The sequence below is a fragment of the Aotus nancymaae genome, unplaced genomic scaffold, assembly GCF_030222135.1.
Source record: "Aotus nancymaae isolate 86718 unplaced genomic scaffold, 86718_ANA_hifiasm-v0.15.2.pri h1tg000010l, whole genome shotgun sequence".
NCBI classification, from domain to species: domain Eukaryota; kingdom Metazoa; phylum Chordata; class Mammalia; order Primates; family Aotidae; genus Aotus; species Aotus nancymaae.
Window position 1 is genome coordinate 16,442,670 of NW_026988421.1, and position 23,009 is coordinate 16,465,678.

General features: G+C 42.0%; 1 protein-coding gene across 11 annotated transcripts in view; it reads left to right on the forward strand.

Moving 5' to 3' along the window:
* Window positions 1–22,590, forward strand: part of ABLIM1 (actin binding LIM protein 1) — a 341,410-nt gene extending 318,820 nt beyond the window's left edge. For 4 of the 11 annotated variants that reach the window (XM_064373821.1, XM_064373822.1, XM_064373818.1 and 1 more), the window contains 10 exons: window positions 1,637–1,684; window positions 5,250–5,390; window positions 7,839–7,930; window positions 9,074–9,179; window positions 11,700–11,764; window positions 12,402–12,462; window positions 13,385–13,392; window positions 14,225–14,299; window positions 15,547–15,627; window positions 17,081–22,590. In XM_064373821.1, the coding sequence (XP_064229891.1) occupies window positions 1,637–1,684; window positions 5,250–5,390; window positions 7,839–7,930; window positions 9,074–9,179; window positions 11,700–11,764; window positions 12,402–12,462; window positions 13,385–13,392; window positions 14,225–14,299; window positions 15,547–15,627; window positions 17,081–17,194 (791 nt within the window). In that variant the 3' untranslated portion in view covers window positions 17,195–22,590. Of the gene's footprint in view, window positions 1–1,636; window positions 1,685–5,243; window positions 5,391–7,838; window positions 7,931–9,073; window positions 9,180–11,699; window positions 11,765–12,401; window positions 12,463–13,384; window positions 14,300–15,546; window positions 15,628–17,080 lie in introns of those variants that run through there. The other 7 variants (XR_010341744.1, XR_010341741.1, XR_010341742.1 and 4 more) reach the window with 4 other exon arrangements.
* Window positions 22,591–23,009: the final 419 nt, after the last annotated feature.

A 23,009-nucleotide genomic window follows, 5' to 3' on the forward strand; every position in this document is an offset into this window, starting at 1 on the left:
CCTCGTCTCGTCTCATCTCTCATGCTCTTTTAATTGGGATGCACAGTTAACCCTAAATTGCAGGATCTGACCTAGGGGGCCTTTCAAAAGTTTTGTGTTAAATGCCAGGATTACGTTGAAGCTTTATGTCTTTTCAAATATTTTTTGGAGAGTGTAGGTAATGGGTAAAAGCAGTTGGGTTGTTTTGTTTTTTACTGAAAATTTAATGGTACATTTTTATCATTGCCTTCTAAGATATCTTTCTGTGGTTTGCTGTCATTGACTAATTATCACAATGGCAATCTAGTCATCCTGAAGATTGAACCACAGTATCACTTGAGAGAATACTTTTATATTTCCTGTTTTTCTCTAACATGGAGACTTTCTCCAAGGACTTTTCAGAGAGATGTAGAATTGGGTGAATTGGTTGTTCTTTCTGCAGTGCATAGCAGACTAGCCACCTCCATAGCCCATGAAGATATCTTGCAATTTAGGCTTGGTGCTGCAAGCTTTGCTCTAGTAGTCACAAGCATTTGCTGTCATAATACAAATAGTAATTTGACATCAGAAACTGACAGAATCAGAGCCCATTAATATCATATCTTAATGTTTAGAATCAGCTCACTTTGTAAAGATAGCATTAACCATCAGAGGTAATAATATATTTCTCCCAGCAGTATATTGTTTTTTGCTTTGTTTAGCTACTGAAAGTAGTTTAATAAATTATCCACTACATTAATGTAAGTGTACATATTTAGAATCTATAATCATTTTTTTCTTTTGCTTCTAAACTTACCTAATAAAACAGAGGAAAGTTCACTGAGAGTTATATCACTTAGTTGGGACTGTCCTTTCTAAAAAAGTTTAATTGAATCTTGAAAATTAATGTTCTCTATTTGGGATTTTTCACATAAAAATGCCCCACCAAGATACAGTGCCCAAGGTTCTGGGGAAACAGAAACCTTTTGAAATTTCTTGAGTATTTATAGCTAAAGCAAAATGGTTTCATAATCCAGTGGGGTCTTGTACAAATATATAAAGAGTATTTAGCATCTCTTTTCTTTTTCATTCATTCATTCTTTTTTTAAAAATTTGGCCTGTATAAATTTGGATTTGTTGAACATCCCATCAGCACACCAGGCTAGCCTTGCACATAAAAAGTTTCTATGTTTTTTTTTTTTAAAAAAAACTCCAGATTTTTCTACATTGCTTTCCACTGTTCCACTCATTAGCTGAAAAGTAAATTGAGCCACTAGTATCTACTGGGGGCTCAATTTCTAGACAGTAGCAATTTGGGGTTTTCCCCAAACTGGTTATGTCTTTCTCACCATAAGAGTACCTCCACTGCTTGTATTTCTTCCTGTTTTAATCCCACTTTCAGTGAAGTGTGTATTTGAAATAAATGGCTCACGAGTTAATCACATCTTTATATACCCTAAGATGTATTACAAAGGCTTCCATAACACTTGTCTATAGTAAGCTGCTCATTTCTATTATAATTTTTCTTCCAATAAACTCAATCTTTGTAATACAGAAATTAACCTTCTGGGTTATTTTTGTTCAAGATCTTCAGTTTGATTTGCCCCTTGATTGATCTGTTTTTCCCATCGCTGAACTGATTCCCATAATCACACACCTTTGCTTTTCATTTCCGCAGATCAAGGGATCAACATTTACCGAAAACCACCCATCTACAAACAGCATGGTAAAACCCACTTTCCTCCGCATAGCTTTTAAATAGCAAAGTCAGCTGAACTTCTCCTTGCTGTCCTCTGAAAGGCTTTTCCTGCTGCTGCTTTTGAGAAACTGGGGCGTCCAGCATAATTATACCTTTCTGGTCTACTAGGATGTAAATATTGTGAAATTGATTTTCCTGGATGGCGAGCACTTAGCTTGATTAGAAAGCTTCTAACCTGTTTCTGAGCCCATCAAACCATATGTCATTCCATCCCTAGAGAAGGGGAAGTACTAGTCACACAGCAACTCACAAACATCCTAGTGAGACTTTTTTTTTTTTGCCTTTATTTTTTGCTTTTACTTTTTATTTTTTACCCTTTAAAATAAGTTTGATGAGACTAATTTAAACTAGTGAAAACCAGCCACCTAGAAAAACTAATTTGACTGAGCCTACATCAACATGGCTGTCCAGGTCTCCAGTTTCTTATTGGGCATGAAGATGTCTGCACGGTGGAGTGAACAGGATACAAGCTAATGCAGAGGTTGAGGCCCTGGTCCCACTTTCTGCCTAAATGGCTCTGTGATGTCGTTTCTCTGTGCTTCCGTTTTCTGTAAAAACAGTTAGATTAATTTGTCTCTGAACTTCCTGCAAACTAAGCATCACTAACGTGCATGTATAATTGTGTTTTCCTTTTTTTAACTCAGGAAATCACATGACTTTATGTAAATCACATTTTCATTGACCATCATTAAGTCTCTCTAGACATATCTACCATAAATCTTTGTGAAAAGATAGCCAAAGCTGGTCTTCAGGTGATTTCAGAAAATTCTACACAAATTGTGCTTGGAAATTTGAAGGCTGCCTTTAGAATACAGTTGACGTTCATGAGTTCTTAAGAATTAGGATAACATGAGGCCAGGTGCAGTGGCTCAAGCCTCTAATCCCAGCACCGTGGGAGGCTGAGGCGGCTGGATCATTTGAGGTCAGAAGTTCGAGACCAGCCTAACCAACTCGGTGAAACCCTGTCTTTATTTAAAATACAAAAAAAAATTAGCTGGGCGTGGTGGTGCATGCCTGTAATCTCAGCTACTTGGGAGGCTGAGGCAGGAGAATTGCTTGAACTCCAGAGGCAAAGGTTGTGGTGAGCTGAGATGGCACCACTGCACTCCAACCTGGGTGACAGAACAAGACTCCATTGCAAAGAAAACAAAAAAAAGATGACATGAAAATCAAATAATGTTGGAAATGCACAAATTTTAGGCCAAAATCCTAGGAAGACAAAGAGAAATAATGTATGTATCGCAGTGGTTCTAGAGCTATGATTTTTTTCTCATCTTTTTGTTGAGGTTTTAAACCATACGCTTGCTTTTTAAGTTTGTTAACATTGTTTTGTTTTTTTTTTTTTTTATGGTTTACTGTCTTACCACACACTCATTTACATATGAATGTTTAACTACTGACTTCACCAATTCTAATGCGTAAGTACTGTTCAAAGTCATCCTATTGTTAATTTAAGAATAAAATAATCAGAGTTTGATTTGTCAACTTAGAGACTTTAAAAATCCTATCTCTAAGTCCACTTCACTGAAGAAAAACAGTCAAATAACTAAAATTTAAGGAGATTGGACAATGTTAGATTATTTGTTTGGAAGGGATTAATTGACTTCTTTTCATAATATTTACTTTGACTGAAGTCTTTCAGTCTGTTGTCATTAATTAAAAATAGCCCAGCCAGAGCAGTGCTTTGCAAAGGATGTTTTTGCAAAATAGCCATTCCATGCCAAAGACATAGTTCTTATGCCCAAAACTCACGTCTGTGCTCTGATGCATTTGAGAAATGCTAGATTTTAAATAAAGCCATACTTGTTCTTCACAATGCAGAACTGACAACTTCTCATATGCTAACATGTTTTATCCATCTTTAAGAAGGGAATTTTGTATGTAGTGTTTTCCAAGCTGAAATTTTTTTTCTCATAATGTTACAGATTCAGAGAAACACTGTTTCATGCTTGGCCAAGACTTTACCTCCTAAACTGGGCACAGTGGCACACACCCATAGTCTCAGCTACTTCAGAGGCTGAAGTGAGGAAACTGCTTGAGTACAGGAGTTAGAATCCAGCCTGCGCAACTTTAGCTAGATTCTGTCTCCAAGGAAGGGAAAAAGACTACCCCTTTTTATTGGGTGATCTTGGTTGAGTTTTTAAGCAAATTGAGACCCAGAAGATTCCTTAAAAAATGGAGGACTTAGAGCTGGAGATCCAAAAGGTTATTTCCAGATTTTAAAATATGTAAGCCCAGAAGAAGAAAGTTATTTAAGGCATTATAAATACATTTTGAAATGTTTAGTAACATCCCAGGCCAGTTTACAAAATTAGCCAAAATCAGGGTCTGTCCATTTAACCTGGTTTGTTTTGCTCCATCGCTGTAGGTTAGATTCGGGGCTCTGTGCTGTGACTCCTCCTCTAAGCATAGCCACTAAGAACTCTGTGAACTAATATTGCTGCTAGTTTGCCTTTGTTGTTTTAAAGTTGGATAACTCACTTGTGTGCACAGACCTTTGAACAAAACAATGAGTGGGCATGGCAAACGTAAGTTTCAATGCCAAGTTCCTTCAAGCTGAAAGTGGATTTTCCAATTTCCTTTTCTCCTAGGACTCAAGGACACATATATATATAAAGTATATAAAGATTAGAATGAACTGGACCAGACCAAGTGTGGTGGCCCAAGCCTGTAATCCCAGCAGTTTGGGAGGCTAAGACAGGCGGATCACCTGAGGTCAGGAGCTCAAGACCAGTCTGGCTAGGAGAAAGCCTGTCTCTAGTAAAAATGCAAAAATTAGCTGGGTGTGGTAGCGTAGGCCTGTAATCCCAGCTACTTGGAAGGCTGAGGCAGGAGAATCGCTTGAACCCGAGAGACAGAGGTTGCAGTGAGCTGAGATCATGCCACTGCACTCCAGCCTGGGCGGCATAGTGAGACTCTGTCTTAAAATAATAATAATAACAAAGAATGAACTGGAGCAATATATTTGTGGCTTCTTGCCCAAAGATGCAAAGCCAGCCAACCCTCTAATGATTAACAACTGCAGTTAAGTGACAGCATTGTATTTTCAACTTAGCTCTTTAATTTTAGATTACTAATGACTGTAGAAGAGCGTTGCCCACTGGAACTTTCTATGAGGATGGAAATGTTCTCTATCTGCACTGTCCAGTACAGTAGTCACTAATCACATGTGACTACTGAGCAGTTGAAGTATGACTAGTGAAACTGAGGAGCTGAATTTTAATTTTATTAATTTTTTTTTGGTTAAATAGCCTCATCTAGCCAGTGCTGGGCAGCACAGGTCTAGAATAGGGTTTTTCAGATGTAGATCATGTGTAGAATGAAGCTTTGCTTCTGACGTAAAGTAAGGAAAATGAGTTGTGACTTGTCAATAGGTACCTCTGAGTGACTAAGCAATGGATAATGGTAATAAACAGAACTTTCTAGAACTGAAACTTTTGCCAGCGAACAAGAAAACTATGTAAATGGGGTTGTAGCACCATTGTCTTACAGACCAATAGCTAAGCAACCCCTGATTCCCATCTAGATGCAGCTGCCTTGGCAGCCCAGAGCAAGTCCTCAGAAGATATCATCAAGTTTTCCAAGTTCCCAGCAGCCCAGGCACCAGACCCCAGCGAGACACCAAAGATTGAGACGGACCACTGGCCTGGTCCCCCCTCATTTGCCGCCGTAGGTATGCAACCGTCACAGCTAAACCAAAGAGACAATCTGCTAGGACAGCTCAAGATGAGATGCTTAAAAACGTGCAGTAAAACGTATCCTGTCATGAAGATTTTAAAGAAAAGTATGACCAAGAGGTAGCTTAGTAAAAAGAACTAATGTGGTATTAACTTGTGTACGAAACGCTTGAAAGTTACAAAAACACGTCCACCAGAGTCTTGTTCTAACCAAACCCACTGAGATCCAGAACTGGTCTAAAACCAATGGTTTGCATAGACTCTCAGAGTTAATACCGCAAAATCAGTAACTCTGTGAGCATAATTGAGTCAAAGCCTTACGGCAAGATCATCGTTCTATATAATTAGAGTCTGGTGGGTGAATTTACCGAACGTTTGTAGAAGCATGACTTCTTTCAGTTAAATTTGTTTTAGACTATTTCTGGGTTGTAGTTATAATTCTTAACAACCAATCTTAACACTGAAGCACTTTCATTTTTCTTGCGAGATCTTGTTCTCCATCATGAAAAAGAGCTATTGCAGAGAAGTGGGTGTTCTGAAATATTATTTATGTGAAGTTGTGTGATTTTACATCTACCATCTTCATGAATTCTGTGCTAAAATGTCATATTTCAGCTGTTCCATTCTTTGCTTTATGCTTTCCAATTGTCTCTGTCTTTAGTATATTCTCAGTAGTGAGCTCACTTGGCCTAAAAAGAAGTATTAGCAAACCCAGATGCTAACACTGAAAATTGAGTGAGTCAGCTTTACAAAGATATGATCTTACTACATTTTTGTTGACAGCCTAAAAGGCCTTCAATTTTCCAAAATGTTCTCATCTTCATTGTGTTATTTTCTTATCAAGTTATTTTTGGAATATCTTTCACAAGCAATACATGTGGGTTTTAAATCAACTGATATTTATAGAAGGAATTTAAGGAAAACCTACCTCCTAACTTTATTATTCGCAAGTGTTCTATACATTGTGTTAATGAAATTTATCTAGTCCTTGCAAACTTGTGTCCATTGAGTTCCATTAGTGTAAACTAAAGAGAGAAACTTCACATTGACATTTATAATTCTAAGGACTAAGAACCAATCATCAGTTTTTCAGTGCCAATCCATGCCCTCCAGGAAGTTCTTGAGGCCTCGAGGGTGTTAGTTTAGTAAATTGCTTACTGGGGACACTAAAGCAGCTAAATTTTGGAAAGAGGAAGAATTAAGTTTTTGTAGTTGAATTTATTATCACTAATAGTTTAAAGCTCTTTCGGATTCCAAAAGGAAAATACTGAAAACTAAGACTATTAGTTAAAGTTTATTTTGATTAGATTAGCAAACTTTCCTGTTTCCTCCCACAGCCAGAGTAATCCAAGCAATTTAGGAAAAACAGTAATTATCTTAACTTCCCAACCATTCAGACAGATTCCTCCTTTCCTTTCTCTGTCTCCCCTTTTCCAGAAAGCTAAAAAAAAAATTGCATACAATTTACTGTATTGCTCCAAAGTAATATTGTAGCCATATTAATGCTTTTTATTTACCTAATAGTATAAAACTCTTTGGTGACCATTTTTCAAAGGATGAGAAAAAGAAAACTTTAGAGACCCATTTCTTGAAATAAATAGTAAAAGTATGCTTTCTATTGAATTTACTAGTCGTAGAAGACAGAGTGATAGTACCATAAAATTGTAAATATTCAGAAAAAGAGAGAAAACTACAAGATTTGAACACAAAACAATGATATCTTACCTATCTCTTGGTATGTAGATAAATTTGCATTTCTTTCTATTTGAAAATTGAGGCTGGGCGTGGTGGCTCACACCTGTAATCCCAGCGCTTGGGGAGGTCAAGGCAGGAAGATTAGTTGAGCTCTAGAGTTTGAGATCAGCCTGGGCAATATAGAGAGACCATATGTCTGTAAAAAAATATTTAAAAATCAGTAGAGTGTGGTGGCATACACCTGTGGTCCCAGCTATCCAGGTGGGTGAGGTGGGAGGATTGCTTAAGCCTGGAGGTCGAGGCTGCAGTGAGCCATTATTGTATTACTGTACTCCAGCCTGGGCAACAGAGTGAAACCTTGTCTCAAAAAAGAAAGGAAAAAGGAAATTGACTTCAAAGACATCAAAATAACAACTGGAGATGCCCTTCCCATTTACTAACGTGGACTTAGACGAAATTGCAAAAGCAGACCCGATTCTAATTGAGCAGGCTACTTGGGAGGCCAAAATTCAGGCCTTCCTTGCATCAGGCATTGACCTGGCTTGCCACACGGGGCCCTTTTCTTGAGAAACCAGCGGGTAGTGCTGAATTGGTGGCGGGCATTTTTCTTTTCTTGTGTTATTTACTTAAAAGTGTTAAAGACCACTGCTGACCTTGCCAGCCTAACAAATTGAACACAGATGGACTAGCTCGTTAAGATTCCCTTGTCTTGGGGCTGATGTGAGAAGTTGTCTTTGCTGTGGAATTAGGACCTGACATGAGACGCAGATCTAGTGGCAGAGAGGAAGATGATGAGGAACTTCTGAAACGCCGGCAGCTTCAAGAAGAGCAATTAATGAAGGTTTGTCCTTAAACTACCTTGCTGCTGTCTTCAATTCAAATCACATAAGGTCTATATTTTTTGAATGACTGCTACGTACAAATCTCCTAGATAGGCAAGAAGTGGTCCCAGTCTTCAAGGGGCTTGAAGTCTGGTAGGCAAGACAAGACAGGTGTCTATTAATGGTAACTAGAATATGGCAGAATACGTGCTGGGCTCTAGAGCAGATGGTGGCATTGATGCTGGAGGTCAGAGGGAAGTGGAAGGCTTGGGTTTTTGTGGGAAGAAGAGTGAGACTGCATGGGGGGCTGTGTGCAGTGCGTGTGTTGAAAGGCTGCTGGAGAGCCAAGTAGAGCAACGTGGTGTCCACCCAGGCTCTGCTGAAGGAATGATTGTGGGATTGAACTTTGTTCCAAGTCTTTTCCCAGGATATGGGCCAGGAGAAAAGGAATGAAAGGAGCTGCCAGCATGAAGGGCTCCTCCTTTCTATAGCAAGGGCCTGCAGCAGCCCAGAAGGATCGTTAGTTATAAACTCTCCTACCAATCAAGAAGCTACTGAATCCTTGGAAATGATGTTTTCTAAGTACATAGGAAATGCACATGATATTAGTCAAAAGATTCAAAGTTGCATTTATAGTATGATCTCAGTTTTATATGTATGTATACAAAAATACTAGATAGATACAAATCAAAAGATAAGTGTGTTATTTACGAGTAACATATCATGGGTTACTCATCTTTTCTTCTAGATTTTCCAAAATCTGTAAAATGAGCATGTATTACCTTTATTTCTTGTTTTTAAACAAATCAAGGCAACTTCTTTTTAAAGAATACCACCCCCAGTCTCCCCTTTCCACCTCAAAAGTCCACACACACGCCACACATGCCTTCTGAGGTCTCCTGGCTCTTTAGGGAGGGCAGAGGAAGGAAAACATTCTTCTAACATAGAGCCTGACATAGGGAAATGGAGCTTTGGAACTGAAAGGGCTGAGGGGGTCTAGGGTCCCAAACTTGACCTACCTCTTCAGGAGCTGCCAGCCTCTGGGAACACTTGCATTCAGGCCTGAGAAACTTCTTGTGGGATCTGCTAAAAAGAAACTGCAGTTCCATGAAAGTAATTGCAGGCTTTGCTTTCTTTTTTCTTTTTCTTTTTTCTGTGAATAGCTTAACTCAGGCCTGGGACAGTTGATATTGAAAGAAGAGATGGAGAAAGAGAGCCGAGAAAGGTCATCTCTGTTAGCCAGTCGCTATGATTCACCCATCAACTCAGGTGAGCAGCAAACCTCCCAACCTTCCTTGATTCAAGAGCCAGCCACTTGCCTGCAAGGAATCTGCCTTACTGTTCATTTATGGTGGAACCTACAGAGTATTCCACAGGAAAGGAAGTGTGGGAAACCTACTCTGTGTCTTCTAGAAATGGGGGAGCCCTTGGAGGTTCTCAAGATCCATGAAGGCCAATCCCCATGTACTAGATTTGTCTTCTAGAACACTCATCTCCAAGGGAAGCAGCAAGAGGAAATCCTCTAGAAAACATGATGCTTTTTTTTTTTTTTTAAGAGAACATGAACAAGACATTTTCTAAGCATTGTGATTTTATATTAATATCTTCACGGGCGCAGTGGCTCACATCTGTAATCCCAACACTTTGGGAGGCCGAGGCAGGTGGATCACCTGAGGTCAGGAGTTCAAGACCAACCTGGCCAACATGGTGACACCCCATCTCTAATTAAAATACAGAAGTTATCCAGGCATAGTGGTAGGTGCCTGTAATCTCAGCTACTCGGGAGGCTGAGGCAGGAGAATCCCTCGAACCTGGGAGGTGGAGGTTGCAGTGAGCTGAGATCGTGCCATTGCATTCCAGCCTGGGCAACAAGAGTAAAATTCCTTCCAAAAAAAAAAAACAAACACTTCAATACAAGAACTGAGAATGAACAGTGTTTTTGATACTTTTGAAGAAGATGACTTACATCCTGGGCTGAAATAGTCTATCAGTATATTTTCACCTGCCTCTATTTGTCATAAGCCAATTCTCTCTTAGCCCACAAGATTTCTTCTCCTGTATTCTGAGCCAGAGCATAATTTTCTCCTCTAATAGTTCCTTTAAAAATGCATTTAGGGCCAGGCACTCTGGCTCACACCTATAATCCCAGCACTTCGGGGGGCCAAGGAGGCAGATCACTTGGGGTCAGGAGTTCGAGACCAGCCAGACCAACATGGATAAACTCCGTCTCTACTAAAAATACAAAATTAGCTGAGGGTGGTAGAACATGCCTTAAGTCCCAACTACTCAGGAGGTCTGAGGCAGGAGAATCGCTTGAACCTGGAAGGCGGAGGTTGCGGTGAGCCGAGATCACACCATTGCACTCCACCCTGGGCAGCAAGAACGAAACTCTCAAAAACAAAACAAAACAAAATGCATTTAATGTTCACTCCATACAAGCACTTTTGCTAAACATTTTATTTAATGTTCACGACATGCCAATGAAGTAGATGTGGTTGTTATTAGCAACTGCAGCATTTTCATCTCTATTTTATAAATCGGGAGACAGGTATAGAAATTGAGTTAACATACCCAGTGTCACACTGCCAATAATTAGCAAGACTAGAATTTAGAAGTCCACATATTATAACCCCAGCGCCCACACCCTCACCTGGAATTCCTGCTACCCTTCATAGATGCCTCACTGGCATTGATCTTGGATTCGGTGGTTTACAGATCCTTAGAGTTTCTTCTAATTTCTGAGATTCTGCTCTATAAGAATGTATAACATTATACCTACATAGATCAAGAAATGAAGAATTCAGAAAAACTCAACACCATGTCCAGAGATACAGAGGTATGAAGTTGCAGGAGCAGAATTGAAGCCCAGGACTGCTCCCGCTAAAGCCCAGCAGCCTATGAGGCTTCCATGCAACTGACAGATACCCTATGTCAGGCCTCCCAGGAGTCCAACTGTAGTTGGCTGGTAGATCTTGATAACATACAGGGTTGGCCTCCAGTTCAGTTACTGCTACCGTATCCACTGGGGCGTGGGCTAATATATTCAGATATCTCTGATTTACATCCTCGTCAGCTGTTTAGAATCTTGCCAACCTTTGGCAAGATATTTTTCTTAGCCCCTATTTCTCCTTCTGTAATATGGAACTAATAATAATAGTGTTATTAGGGTTGTATTGAAGATTCAAAGAAATAAAGCATGCTGAACACTTAGCGCCGTGCCAGAGCTGTAGGAAGCGCTGATAGCTTCAGCACCCACTCAACTGCGTGGACTTGCCCTTCCCTCCTTGATCATCTCACTGTTCACCCACTCCTTGCAAATATGGTGGCAATTTTTGAACATTTGGGCCCAATATGATTTGAATTCTTTTGGTATCTTCTATTCTGTGAGGTAGAAGAGACTGCCAATTTCATTAAAGAATTGGACTTCTGGCCGGGCACTGTGGCTCACGCCTGTAAACCCAGCACTTTGGAAGGCTGAGGCAGGTGGATCACGAGGTCAAGAGATTGAGACCATCCTGGCCAACATGGTGAAACCCCGTCTCTACTAAAAATACAGAAATTAGCTGGGCATGGTGGCGTGTGCCTATAGTCCCAGGTGTTTGGGAGGCTGAGGCAGGAGAATCACTTGAACTCGGGAGGTGGAGTTTGCAGTGAGCTGAGATCACACCATTGCACTCCAGCATGCACTACAGAGTGAGACTCTGTTTAAAAAAAAAAAAAAAAAAAAAAAATTGGACTTCTGAACTTCTGATTTCCTAACAATTGGTTTTTTACTGTTTTCTTTCTCAGCTTCACATATTCCATCATCTAAAACTGCATCTCTCCCTGGCTATGGAAGAAATGGGCTTCACCGGGTAAGATTTCTCCCTGATTAGTTGTTTCTTGCTCTACTCCCACCTCGGCCCTGGTTGAAGTGTTGACATATTGCCTGAATACGTCTGACTCTTGATTTGAGTGTTGGAACATAATGAAAATTTTAACCTCCCTGGTCACCTGGTAAGTTAGTTTGAGTTACAGGAAAATAAAATATTTCTATGGAGAGAATGAGAAATTAACTTTAGATAAAGGAATGGCCTGTGTATGCTTACAGGAAAACTACATTGTAAAACTGTATGGCAAATATTTTTACAATGAAACAAAAAGTAATTACTTGAGCCATTATCTCTGCTGTAAAAAGATATAAGAATGTGTATTATAACCATTCTCCTTATAAAAGCTAGAATATAATTATGTAACTATGTAGGGAAATGCATTTATTTATCAGCAAGAGATCCCTGCTTACCAACAGCCTGCTGAGCGGTGGCGTTAGTATACTACCAAAGACAAAGAGAGGCCATAGCAGTAGAAGAATAATAGGGCAAAAAATGATGAAGGTCCCGGAATTTAGCTTGGGAAGAATTCCTAGGATTTTATAAACCCTTTCTTCCTTTTCACTTGACTCAAAAACTATCACTATGGAGATTTCCTAATAATTGTTTTTCCTCATTTCAGCCTGTTTCTACTGACTTCGCTCAGTACAACAGCTATGGGGATGTCAGCGGGGGAGTTCGAGGTGAGACTCCCATAGCCAGGCCGAGCGTGGCCACGTCTTCCCTCGAGGCTGAGGTTCATGAGAGTCAAGTGTACTGGCTGTGTTCACGCTGTACGGCATCCTTAGAGTAGGCTCACATCTGTCTTCTGTGAGCTAATAGGGCAATAATTTACATAATTTCAAAGACTAATGAAATCAAACTGTAAGAAATGAGTTTGTGAGAATTCATTCATTGCTCATACTAGTGAGCACTCTATCAGATACCTAAACGCCAGGCATGGTGGCTCACGCCTGAAATCCCAACATTTTGGGAGGCTGAGACAGAAGGATTATTTGAGGCCAGAAGTTCTAGACTAGCTTGGGCAACAAAGCGAGGCCTGTCTCCACCAACAACAAAATGTATATATAATAATTAGCTGGTAGCACATGCCTATAGTCCCAGCTACTTGGGAGGCTGAGGCAGGAGGATTGCTTAAGCCCAGGAATTTAAGGCTGCAGTGAGCTATGATCATGCCACTGCACTACAGCCTGGATGACAGAGCAAGATGCTGTCTCTTCAAAAAAAAAAAAGGAACTAGAGGTACAACAGTAAGTGAGACATGGCCTCTGCCCTCAAAATACATATGGCAGGAAGAAAGAAGGTCTGTGTGATGAACGTTATGATCAGAGATGCCAAGAGAAGGAAGCAGTAAGTACCTTTAGGTGGTCAGCAAAAGCTTCCAGGGGAAAAGGATGTTTTAACTGTTAACTCACCCTGGAGCAGGCCTTTCCTGGCTGCAGGGAGGCTGATGGGATAACACGTGCAGAGTCTGGGAGCAGAAAGAGAACGTGGTTTATAGGGAGAATATGTTGGGAATTTCAATAGAATATAGTCTCTCTATTAATGGTTCCATGTTTTTCCATGGCCTTTCCTTATGATACTTTCTTTTCCTTTCCTTTTCAGATTACCAGGTATGGAACATTTTGTCTTCTTGAATTGGCCACACCAGCAGAACAGCCATTTTCCATTCCAAACTGCGGGCCCCAAGGCAGCAGTTTCTGTTGAGAAGATGCTTGCTGTGGTTGATCTGTCTAATTATTACTCCATAGCTGTGAAGAGCAGGCATGCTTGCTGCCTGGGTCATGCTGTCCCAGTAGGCCTTGGGGATACCGCATGAGCCAAGCCAGGTGTAGGGGGACTCTCTTGCTTTGGCCTTGGAGTCTTCTCTGGGGTGGAGGTGGACCAGCATCAAAGGTCTGCTCATATACAGTTTTTCTTCTTTTACTTATAATCTCTCAGTGCTTTAGTCCACCCTTCTCCTGCATGTTCTCAAATGAAAAGACACTTATGTCTTAGCCAACAGGAGAGAGCAGTTTGCTCTCATTGCATTCCTTTCTCATTAGAACCTAAATCTTGTAAAAAAACAAAACAAAACAAAAAATGTGATAGAGAATAGGAAAAGAGGAAAAATGAAGAGAAAATCAAGATTAAAGATAAGAAAATAACAATAATAGACTTGGCCATCATTTAAACGTACCATATACTTTCATTCATGGAGCCTAATTCAGGAATTAGTCCATAGCTATTAAGCCAAGATCTCTCCCTAACTTGATTGCAAAAGAGCTGTATTCCTGCTCTTATTCAGCAAGAATCTCATTTTGAAAACTGCATAGTCATCTAGATGACACAAACGAAATAGTGGTTAGGACTGGAGACCCAACAGGGAGTTGGGAGCCGAAGAGTGCTCCCTTCAGTTCCCCAGGTTATCTCATGCCCCACCTCGACCCGGCATCTCTGTTGCAGACGCTTCCAGACGGCCACATGCCTGCGATGAGAATGGACCGGGGAGTGTCTATGCCCAACATGTTGGAACCAAAGGTAAGTGCAGCTGTTCTCTTTCCTCTCATATGGGAATGATGTAACACCCTAAACATATTTGATGTTCTATCTCTTCATCATTCTCAAAGTTTTATAGGCTGGTGTGTTCTGGCGAGCCATGTCATGAATATGCACCTTGCCCACATCAGGTCAGCAGGCTCAACCCTTACAGGGCATGGTGCTGTGTGTTCACAGTGAGGCACCAGTCCCTCTCTCCCTATGACTGAGGTATTTTCTTGGCCTCGGCCATGTGCATTGCAGAGTATATCCAGTGTTGAGAGGAGCGGGCATGCTACTCCATGTAGGGTGACCAACATGTCCGTGTTTGCCAGAACTTTCCCTGTTTCAGCACTGAAAGCGCTGCATTTCAAGAACCTCAGTCCTGAGCACACTGGGATGCCTGGCTCCAGAACACCGTGTTCCTTCAGATTTGTGCAAGGGCTTGCACTCCCTGGTGACCATAACCAGGGCTTATTTCAGTATGTCAGTTGCCAGAGCATTGCTTCTGGGCCTGCCTGACCCCATGGATCCATGAGCTAGTCATGGAACAAGATCGTTAACTCCAGCACAGAGGCGTCCTGTCCTATGACAGCATCGAGTGACACCTTGGCTGGGCACAGTGGCTCATGCCTGTAATCCCAGCACTTTGGAAGGCCAAGGCAGGTGGATTGCTTGAGTTGAGGAATTCAAGACCAGCCTGGGCAACATGGCAAAATCCCATCTCTACTAAAACTACAAAAAAATTGCTGGGCATGACGACAGGTACCTATAGTCCCAGCTGCTCAGGAGGCTGAGGTAGGAGGATCACCTAGGCCCAGGAGGTCGAGGCTGCAGTGAGTTGTGATAACACCACTGCATCCAGCCTGGGCAACGGAGCGAGACCCTGTCTCAAAAACAACAAGAACAACAACAACAACAAAAAGCATGTGCCTGTAATTTCCATTATCTTCTAATGTTTACCTTCATCCCAATACGTAGTAAGGTAGTGTTCTGCCACTCAATGAAGCCCTCCTAAAATTCAGTGCTACCTGAGACCCTGGTGGAGAGTTAAGAATGTCTAAGATTCTGTCCCTGTCCCCTGGAAACTGGAGCTTCCACTGGCCTTGCGGGAGGAAGACCCGTCACTCAGATTCTCCCATGGTAGTCTCTTGGAAGCTCTGTCTTGGGAGTACTACATTTTAGGTGGATTCTGCTTGTTAATAAAATGGACTGTGGTGGTCTAGAAGAGGTGTTTTCTTTCTTCTCAGATATTTCCGTATGAAATGCTCATGGTGACCAACAGAGGGCGAAACAAAATCCTAAGAGAGGTGGACAGAACCAGGCTGGAGGTAAAACAAAACAGGAAAATCCCGTTCCAACTGCAGATTCCTATGCAATTCCCCCAACTCTTCCCTAAGCAATGTTTTACTTCTTCAGTTAAAAAAAAAAAAAATCAAAAAAGTCACCCTCATGTCATAGGTAGAACTAAGAAGTAACTTTGGGAAAAAAAAAATGCAGGTTTACACTTAGATCAGCATAAAATGCCTGGTAATATCCAGAAGAATTACCCAGGAGGTGGGCGCAGTGGCTCACACCTGTAACCCTAACACTTTGGAAGGCCAAGGTGGGCAGATCACTTGTGGTCAGGAGTTCGAGACCAGCCTGGCCAACATGGTGAAACCCTGTTTCTACTAAAAATGTAAAAATTAGCTGGGCATGGTGGTGGGTGCCTGTGGTCCCAGCTACTCAGGAGGCTGAGGTAGGAGAATTGCTTGAATCCAGGAGGTGGAGGTTGCAGTGAGCCGAGATCGCACCTCTGCACTTCAGCCTGGGCAATAGAGCCCGACTCCATCTCAAAAAAAAAAAAAGGAAAAGAAAAAAGAAGAACGACCCAGGAGACACAGAATGACCTTAGTCATTTTCTTTGAAACTTCATGTTGCTATAATTATGGCTAGTGAAACAGAATGGGAATCTCTGTTTCTCTTGAGATATTCTCAGATCCTTATCTTCCCTAAGTTGGGGTTAAGTTCGTGGGAGGCTGTGGGATCAGGAAAGGCTCTCAGAAGAGAGATTTATACTAGACAAGTTTCTTTCTTGACTGTTTCCACATTCCTTGTTGAAGGGTTATCTGGGTACACATACCAAGATCTCCTTAGATATGGAAGACTAATCTTTGTATTATAGTTTTCTATCCCAATGATTTTAATTAAGAAAAACCTTGGCTGCCAGTCTCAGAAAGAATGATTACTTTTTCCTGACAAAAGGCAGTACCTTGGCATAAAGGTCAGGCTGGCACAGAGAATAAAGGCTCCAGGATCTTGGGGGAACTTTCTAGGGGGGATGACAGATGGGAAGTCTTCTCAGTAGAACAGGCATCTACCTTACCTCCTATTCCTCAGCCAGGAGGAAGCCCCGGGACTCCCCAGGGACCACGCTGGAGGTCATTTTCTTTGGCTTTCTATTGTGATAGTCCATTTTCCCTGCATCTTTTCAACGTTCCGAGGACCTGGAGTGGAGTTGTCTCTAACGTAATAAATCACCTCTCTGTGTCCCATCACTAGTCAGCGTTATTATTATAATCCCCACTGATATCTGCCAGCTCTTTTATCTGATGGGAAGGGCTCCTCACCTGGCCCGACCAGGTAAGGAATACTGACTTCACAAGCATCAGAGATAGGCTCCTCTCCCGTCTTCCTGCCTTGTTTTTCAGAATGACTCGTCATATAAACTATAGAGCAACTCTCAAGGCCATTCGTGTGGCCATCAGGACTGACAGCTGCCCTTTTTTTTCTTCTTCCCAGCGCCACTTAGCCCCTGAAGTGTTTCGGGAAATCTTTGGAATGTCCATACAGGAGTTTGACAAGTTACCTCTTTGGAGACGCAACGACATGAAGAAAAAAGCAAAACTCTTCTAAGTTCCCACTCTGAATGGCAATTAGAGAAAGGACTGACCGTGGCGATACCCCAGAGGATGTCATATTGAGGCCCAAACTCAATTGGAGAATTTGCAAGCTATCATCACTCAGCAATACCAAAAAGAGAAAGTCTGGTTAAAACACCCCTGAGTCCAACATCAGGCCAGCCAAGAGTAACATTTGCCAAGAAGCATGGGGTAGAAACTTCTGTGTTCCGAAACACAGAGTAGTGCCCACGTGTGACCTTTTCACATGACCTTATGTATACAACAGGAGCTGCGTTGTTTTCTTCTTTTGTTTTCCTCTACCTGTTCTCCAACAGTAGCGCTGACTGTACGGATAAGAGCCGGCAAGTGCCCTTAGGATGCCACATGGGAAAAATCGGTTGTCATAATTTCAAAGTATAAATATATTTATTGTGAAGCGCTGTGGCTAAGAAGGAAGAGTGAGGGGTCTGTCCATGTGGCGGCAGTGATTTCACAGCCACCTTTCTTGACTGGCGTCATGTTGCTTCACCTGCACTCCGGCAGGTGAACAGGGCAGGTCAGGGAACAGGGCAGCTCTGTTTGAATGGGGTGAATAACAGCAAAATTAATTCTTAATAAGCTCCTTGTTCTCTACCGTTTGCCGGGACCTGGTTGGCAAATGACTTAGCTATTAGTATATTTTAAAACTGTTCAAAAGCAAAAGAGAAGGAACAGGAATGAAAGGGAACCTTCTCTTAACTCTTTCTGCTTCCCATAGCGAGCCTGGTTTCTGGTTTCCGCCTAGGACAGGAGCTGTCTCGAGCTCCACCTTTGCAAGGAAAGGAAAAACACAAATTGCCTACAGATTGGCTCAGTGGCATGCCATTAGGTGATTTTGCCCAGGGGCCATATCACGCTTGGCAAAAAAAAAAAAAAAGTCCCACATCCTACTGACTCCAGTCTTTCCATCATTGTCCTCTGCTGTCTCTCTGGCATCCTATGAATCAGATCAAGCCCGTGCTGTTGGTTTTAAGGTTTCTTTCAGTAATAGGCTAAGGAAAGACATGTTTTTCTCTTTTAAATCTCTGCAACTCCAAAGTAGACTCCCTTAAACAGATTTAATTTGGCCTTTTCAGCTTTCTTCTTGCCTAGCTCTGTTGACTTCATGAGTGTGTGTGCGCATGTTGGTTTCACTCACTCGAGCAGTTTTGTGAGTGTGCATGTGCTTTTTAATTTCTACTCGAATGTTTGTCCCACGGCGTTGCAGCTTCTAAAGACATTTTCACCAAGTGTATGTGACTCAAGATCAAGAGTGAGGCTAAACTGCGCCCCCAACATCACTTCCTTCATGGAAAGGTGTTGGCGCTGATGTAGCTCATAACAGGATCGAGGAAGGATGAGGCGGGATATGGAGGTCACAGCATCTCGCGAGAGCCCCTCAGACTCTGCAACACTAGATTCAAATTTAAGCCTAGGATTTCACCAACACATGTGTGCATATAAAACCACATCATGATTCCCTACGTGAGTTAGATGAGGGAGAGTTTGTGTAACTCCACACCCAGGAGGTTAAGTCATATTTATTATCGTGCTTTGGGGCTCTGCTTAAGAATTTAAGCTCTGTTTTAAAGCCAAAGAAGAAAGCATTTGAATTTACCTTCCTATGCCACTGAGAACAAAAGCTCTGAAGTCCTTCCTGCTGGCACCAGGTATTAGGCTTACAAGCTATCTCTCTGACACCGGTGGTAAAGGAGCAAGTAGGATAGTTTCTGAGTCTGTGTTGCAGCCTCTGATACGTGGCTCACTGCTGTCATTTGGGGGCTGGAATGAACACTGTCACTGTTTTATAGCATCCTCCTGTGCTCTTACTGAAGGAATCTAAATTGTCCTAGGCTTTCAGTGCTATGCACTGAATATTTGAGGACTGTTCTCGTGTGCGTGTGTGTGTGTGTGTTGGACCTACTAACATTTAGCAAATGGCTCTGACAGGGTGGCCGTGAGCAGATGAGACCAGCTCTTGCTTGGTTGGAAGGCAGGCTGCAGTTTGCAGTTTGGCCTTTGGTGTCTCAGTCGCCTTTTGCTTATTCCATGCTTTTTCTGTCCCATCTCTCTCATCCTCTTTTCCGTGCCCTCCTGCATTGCAGCCTTGGCACAGTGCCTGGGTGTCTTCGTCCTTGCTTTACTCTGGAAAGTGTGGGGACCAGAGAGGATGGTGCATTTCATGTTTTCTTACCTGTCAGTAACGGTGGTGGCCACATGGGTCCCAGCACTTGGCTGGTGGAGAGATTATTTTTCATTATGGAGCTAATAAAGGGCCCCCATGTTTTACATTGATTAATGAATTATCACCCACACACGTGCAGATCAAATGTCAATATAAGAAAACTTAAGGGGCCGGGCGCGGTGGCTCACGCCTGTAATCCCAGCACTTTGGGAGGCCGAGGTGGGTGGATCACGAGGTCAAGAGATTGAGACCATCCTGGTCAACATGGTGAAACCCCGTCTCTACTAAAAGTACAAAAAATTAGCTGGGCATGGTAGCGCGCGCCTGTAATCCCAGCTACTCAGGAGGCTGAGGCAGGAGAATTGCCTGAACCCAGGAGGCGGAGGTTGCGGTGAGCCGAGATCGCGCCATTGCACTCCAGCCTGGGTAACAAGAGCGAGACTCCGTCTCAAAAAAAAAAAAGAAAACTTAAGGTATTTGGGAAACATGGGCATAATCAGGTAGTTTTGCTAAAATTCCTCTTCCTTGGTCTTCATAAAGAAGATAGGGGTCTGTCATAGAATGGGGACATCAGACTGAAAACTGGGACAACCCCCTTCCTTATTTTATGGAGACTAGGAGTTAAGGGGCCTGCCTAAGATAGCAATGATAAAGAACTGAACCCTAAGTCAGCTCCCACTAATGAAACCCTGCTTTCCTTGTATCTTTTAAACTCAGTTCTGCGTCCAACTTGAGGAGAAAAGTTCCTTTCCATATCAAATACTATATGAGTTCATTTAAACTGCACCTTGCAGAAATGCATTGCCAGAAAGCACCAGTAGCCTCCTGTGTGCAAGCAGAGTAGTGCTCTGCTCTGGGGAGGGGTCATTGGAAACCGTAATGCGGAGTGGGACCCCTACTCCATTTCCCAGCAGAAGGCTCTAGCTGGAGGGATGGGTCATGGGGCAACCTGGTTCCTGCTAACTGCCAGAGCAAATTATGTGGGCTATAATCCTATCCATTTGGTTAAACTGGGCTCAGCATGTTTGTCCTCAAAATGTCCTTCCAGGTCACAGCACACGAGGTGGGTATTGTCTGCTTTCACCCCACCCTGTATACTACACATGAAAATTCCAGTTATTAACGCACTCAAACTAATGGAGCTTGTTCACCCTAGGAGGGGAATTATATATATGGCAGACTTCCCTGGTGCATATGTAAAGGGCTACATTTTGGAACATTTGACTTCCTTGGGACTTTTACGTGCATACTGATGGCATGAAGTAAAAGAGGCCTCTATGATGCTATGAAAATCAGTTCTTCTTTTAAAATTTCTTCAAGAAAATCCAGGCTATCATATAGTCTTTCTGAATGACTTATTAGGAGACAGGAAGAGCCTTTGGAAACTTGCACAGCTAGCTATGCATCTACGTTTTGGTTTGGGGTTAGTTATGAAATGTTCTTAATATGACTTCTTCAATAACTTCACATAAACTGCCTGTTCTTCAAAACCTCAAAGAGATCAGCTAGAGTTAATGAGTTTTTTTTAAATGGGGGTAGTTTTCTATCTGTCATGGGCTCTAGCATCTACTCTGCTACCCAGTTCTGTCATCTCCAAGCTGAGTTTCCTCTTCTGAGGCAGAGGCTGGAGCAGTTCGTTTTCAGTTCTCAACCTCTCCATCCCAATCTGGTTTATCAGTCAACTCTAACTCGGAGATGTCTAGTTGATAATGTTTCTAAAACTTTCACTGGATTTATTTAGACATCGAAGCAAACATTTTTTTCTAGAATTGCTTCTCAGATGATTATATCAAATACATATGCTTTTGCAAGTTTGAAAAATTCAAATTAACCACTTTTGACTAGGTAAGTCTTTCTGAAAACCATTTAAAGCTAACTTGGTCTCAGCATCCTCCCATGTATCAAAGGGACAGGTGGCCACGCCAGGTTGGGTGCTTACAGAACCCTTTTCCTGACTGTCATGGAAGATGGTGGAAGGAAAATGGACTGTCTTGTCAACCCTCCTGTGTCCTCTGAAGCAGTCTCAGTTATTAATCACCTCTTCTGTGTTTCTGGTAGCTATTTCATCTATACTCCTTATGCCAGCCTCAATTTTATTTGATTTTTAAAATTACTGTCTTCTAACCAATGAAGTGTTTGTCAGTATGCCCCAAAGCTTGCTCTTTTGTGCTCCCTTTTGAATAACTTTCTATCCAGAAAAAGAGATTATTTGGGACTTGAGATTTGCAGTGATACCAGCTTATAGCAATGATGTACTTTAAGGGAACTATTCAACTATGTTGTGAAAGGAGAAAGAGAAACCTTCACTTTGGCATTTTTAAAATACAAAAAAAATCACTGTTTATTTTTCTGTTTGCTGCCCAGAAAGCAGTGGGAGGTGGTGACAGATACGCTTTGCATATGGATTGTTATGTTTTTATTTGGGCAAGTTTAATCATGGAAAACTCAAAAAGAAAGGGGGAAATGGTCAGTTTAAGCCGAAAGAAACTTTCTAAGCAATGAATATGTACACAGCAAAATTAAACAAATCCAACAATTTCTGAAGCTTAGTATAATTGAGTGGCAGTTGTTATTCAATAAAATTCTTCCCAAAAGTGTTTCTCCAAAGAGTCCAGTTCCCATGAGTCACTTCCTGACCCCAGTGACCAAAGGTGGACGGAGACAATCGTGTAGACCTTGACATTCAGAAAGGTGTGAGCTGCTTACTGATCATATATGCATATGTTTCTTTACAGCAGAGGAAACCATTGTCCGCAAAACTGATGTTCTTTTGGGATTTTATGTACAGACTTGTCCAATGATGTGTGTGGTTCCTGTGAGTTGCTGACAGCTCTGCATTGAAGCTCTCTGAGCTCTTTCATTTTTAAGTTGGGTTTATGGAATATTTTCAAATGTTGGAAGGCATATAGTTCTTCCTGCCCTCCCTCCCCTTTCGGAAATATGAAAGCAAATATTTAGAAGAATTCCTTTTGAAAAGCTGTGTTGTGTTCCCCATGAAACTGAGCAGGTGTGTGTTGGCGCGCTGAGTGCCACATGCTTGTGTGCAGAGGAGAAGGTGGCCCTGCCAGCTCCACGCTGCTGTGCCTGTGACCCTGACCTGCTCCCCGCTCCTGTTGCAAGCAGCACTCACCGCACTCCTTTGTCATATACTCTGCATCACTGTCATACTCACAACTTCGTGAATAAAGTTGTGTGCTTTATTCGTACATGCCTCCATTCCTGTTTCATTTCGCCTTCTCTGGTTCCCTTTGAAGGTTGATCTCATTTTAGAAAGCACCAACGCAACTTCCAATAACCAAAACAAAATCAGAATGAACCCAAAGCTGTGGGAATGCATTTTTATCATGTAGGTGGGAAAATGCAACAAATAACAGCAGGATATTCCAGGACTGTGCATCCAACAGCCCAGGCCACATTGACCAAGCTGACTAAAGGAAAGAAATGGTTAGTAGAGACGTCACACTGTGCTGTGTCACGGATGCTTGATGTGATTTGTGACACAGCAGGTGTAGTCCCATCATTTGGACAGAGCTGGGGATTTGAGGAAGTTTGAAGCTCTGAGCCACTATGAGTGGGCCATTTTTTAATAGGAAGCTAGAATGCAGTAGGAGAAAAGCATCCTTCC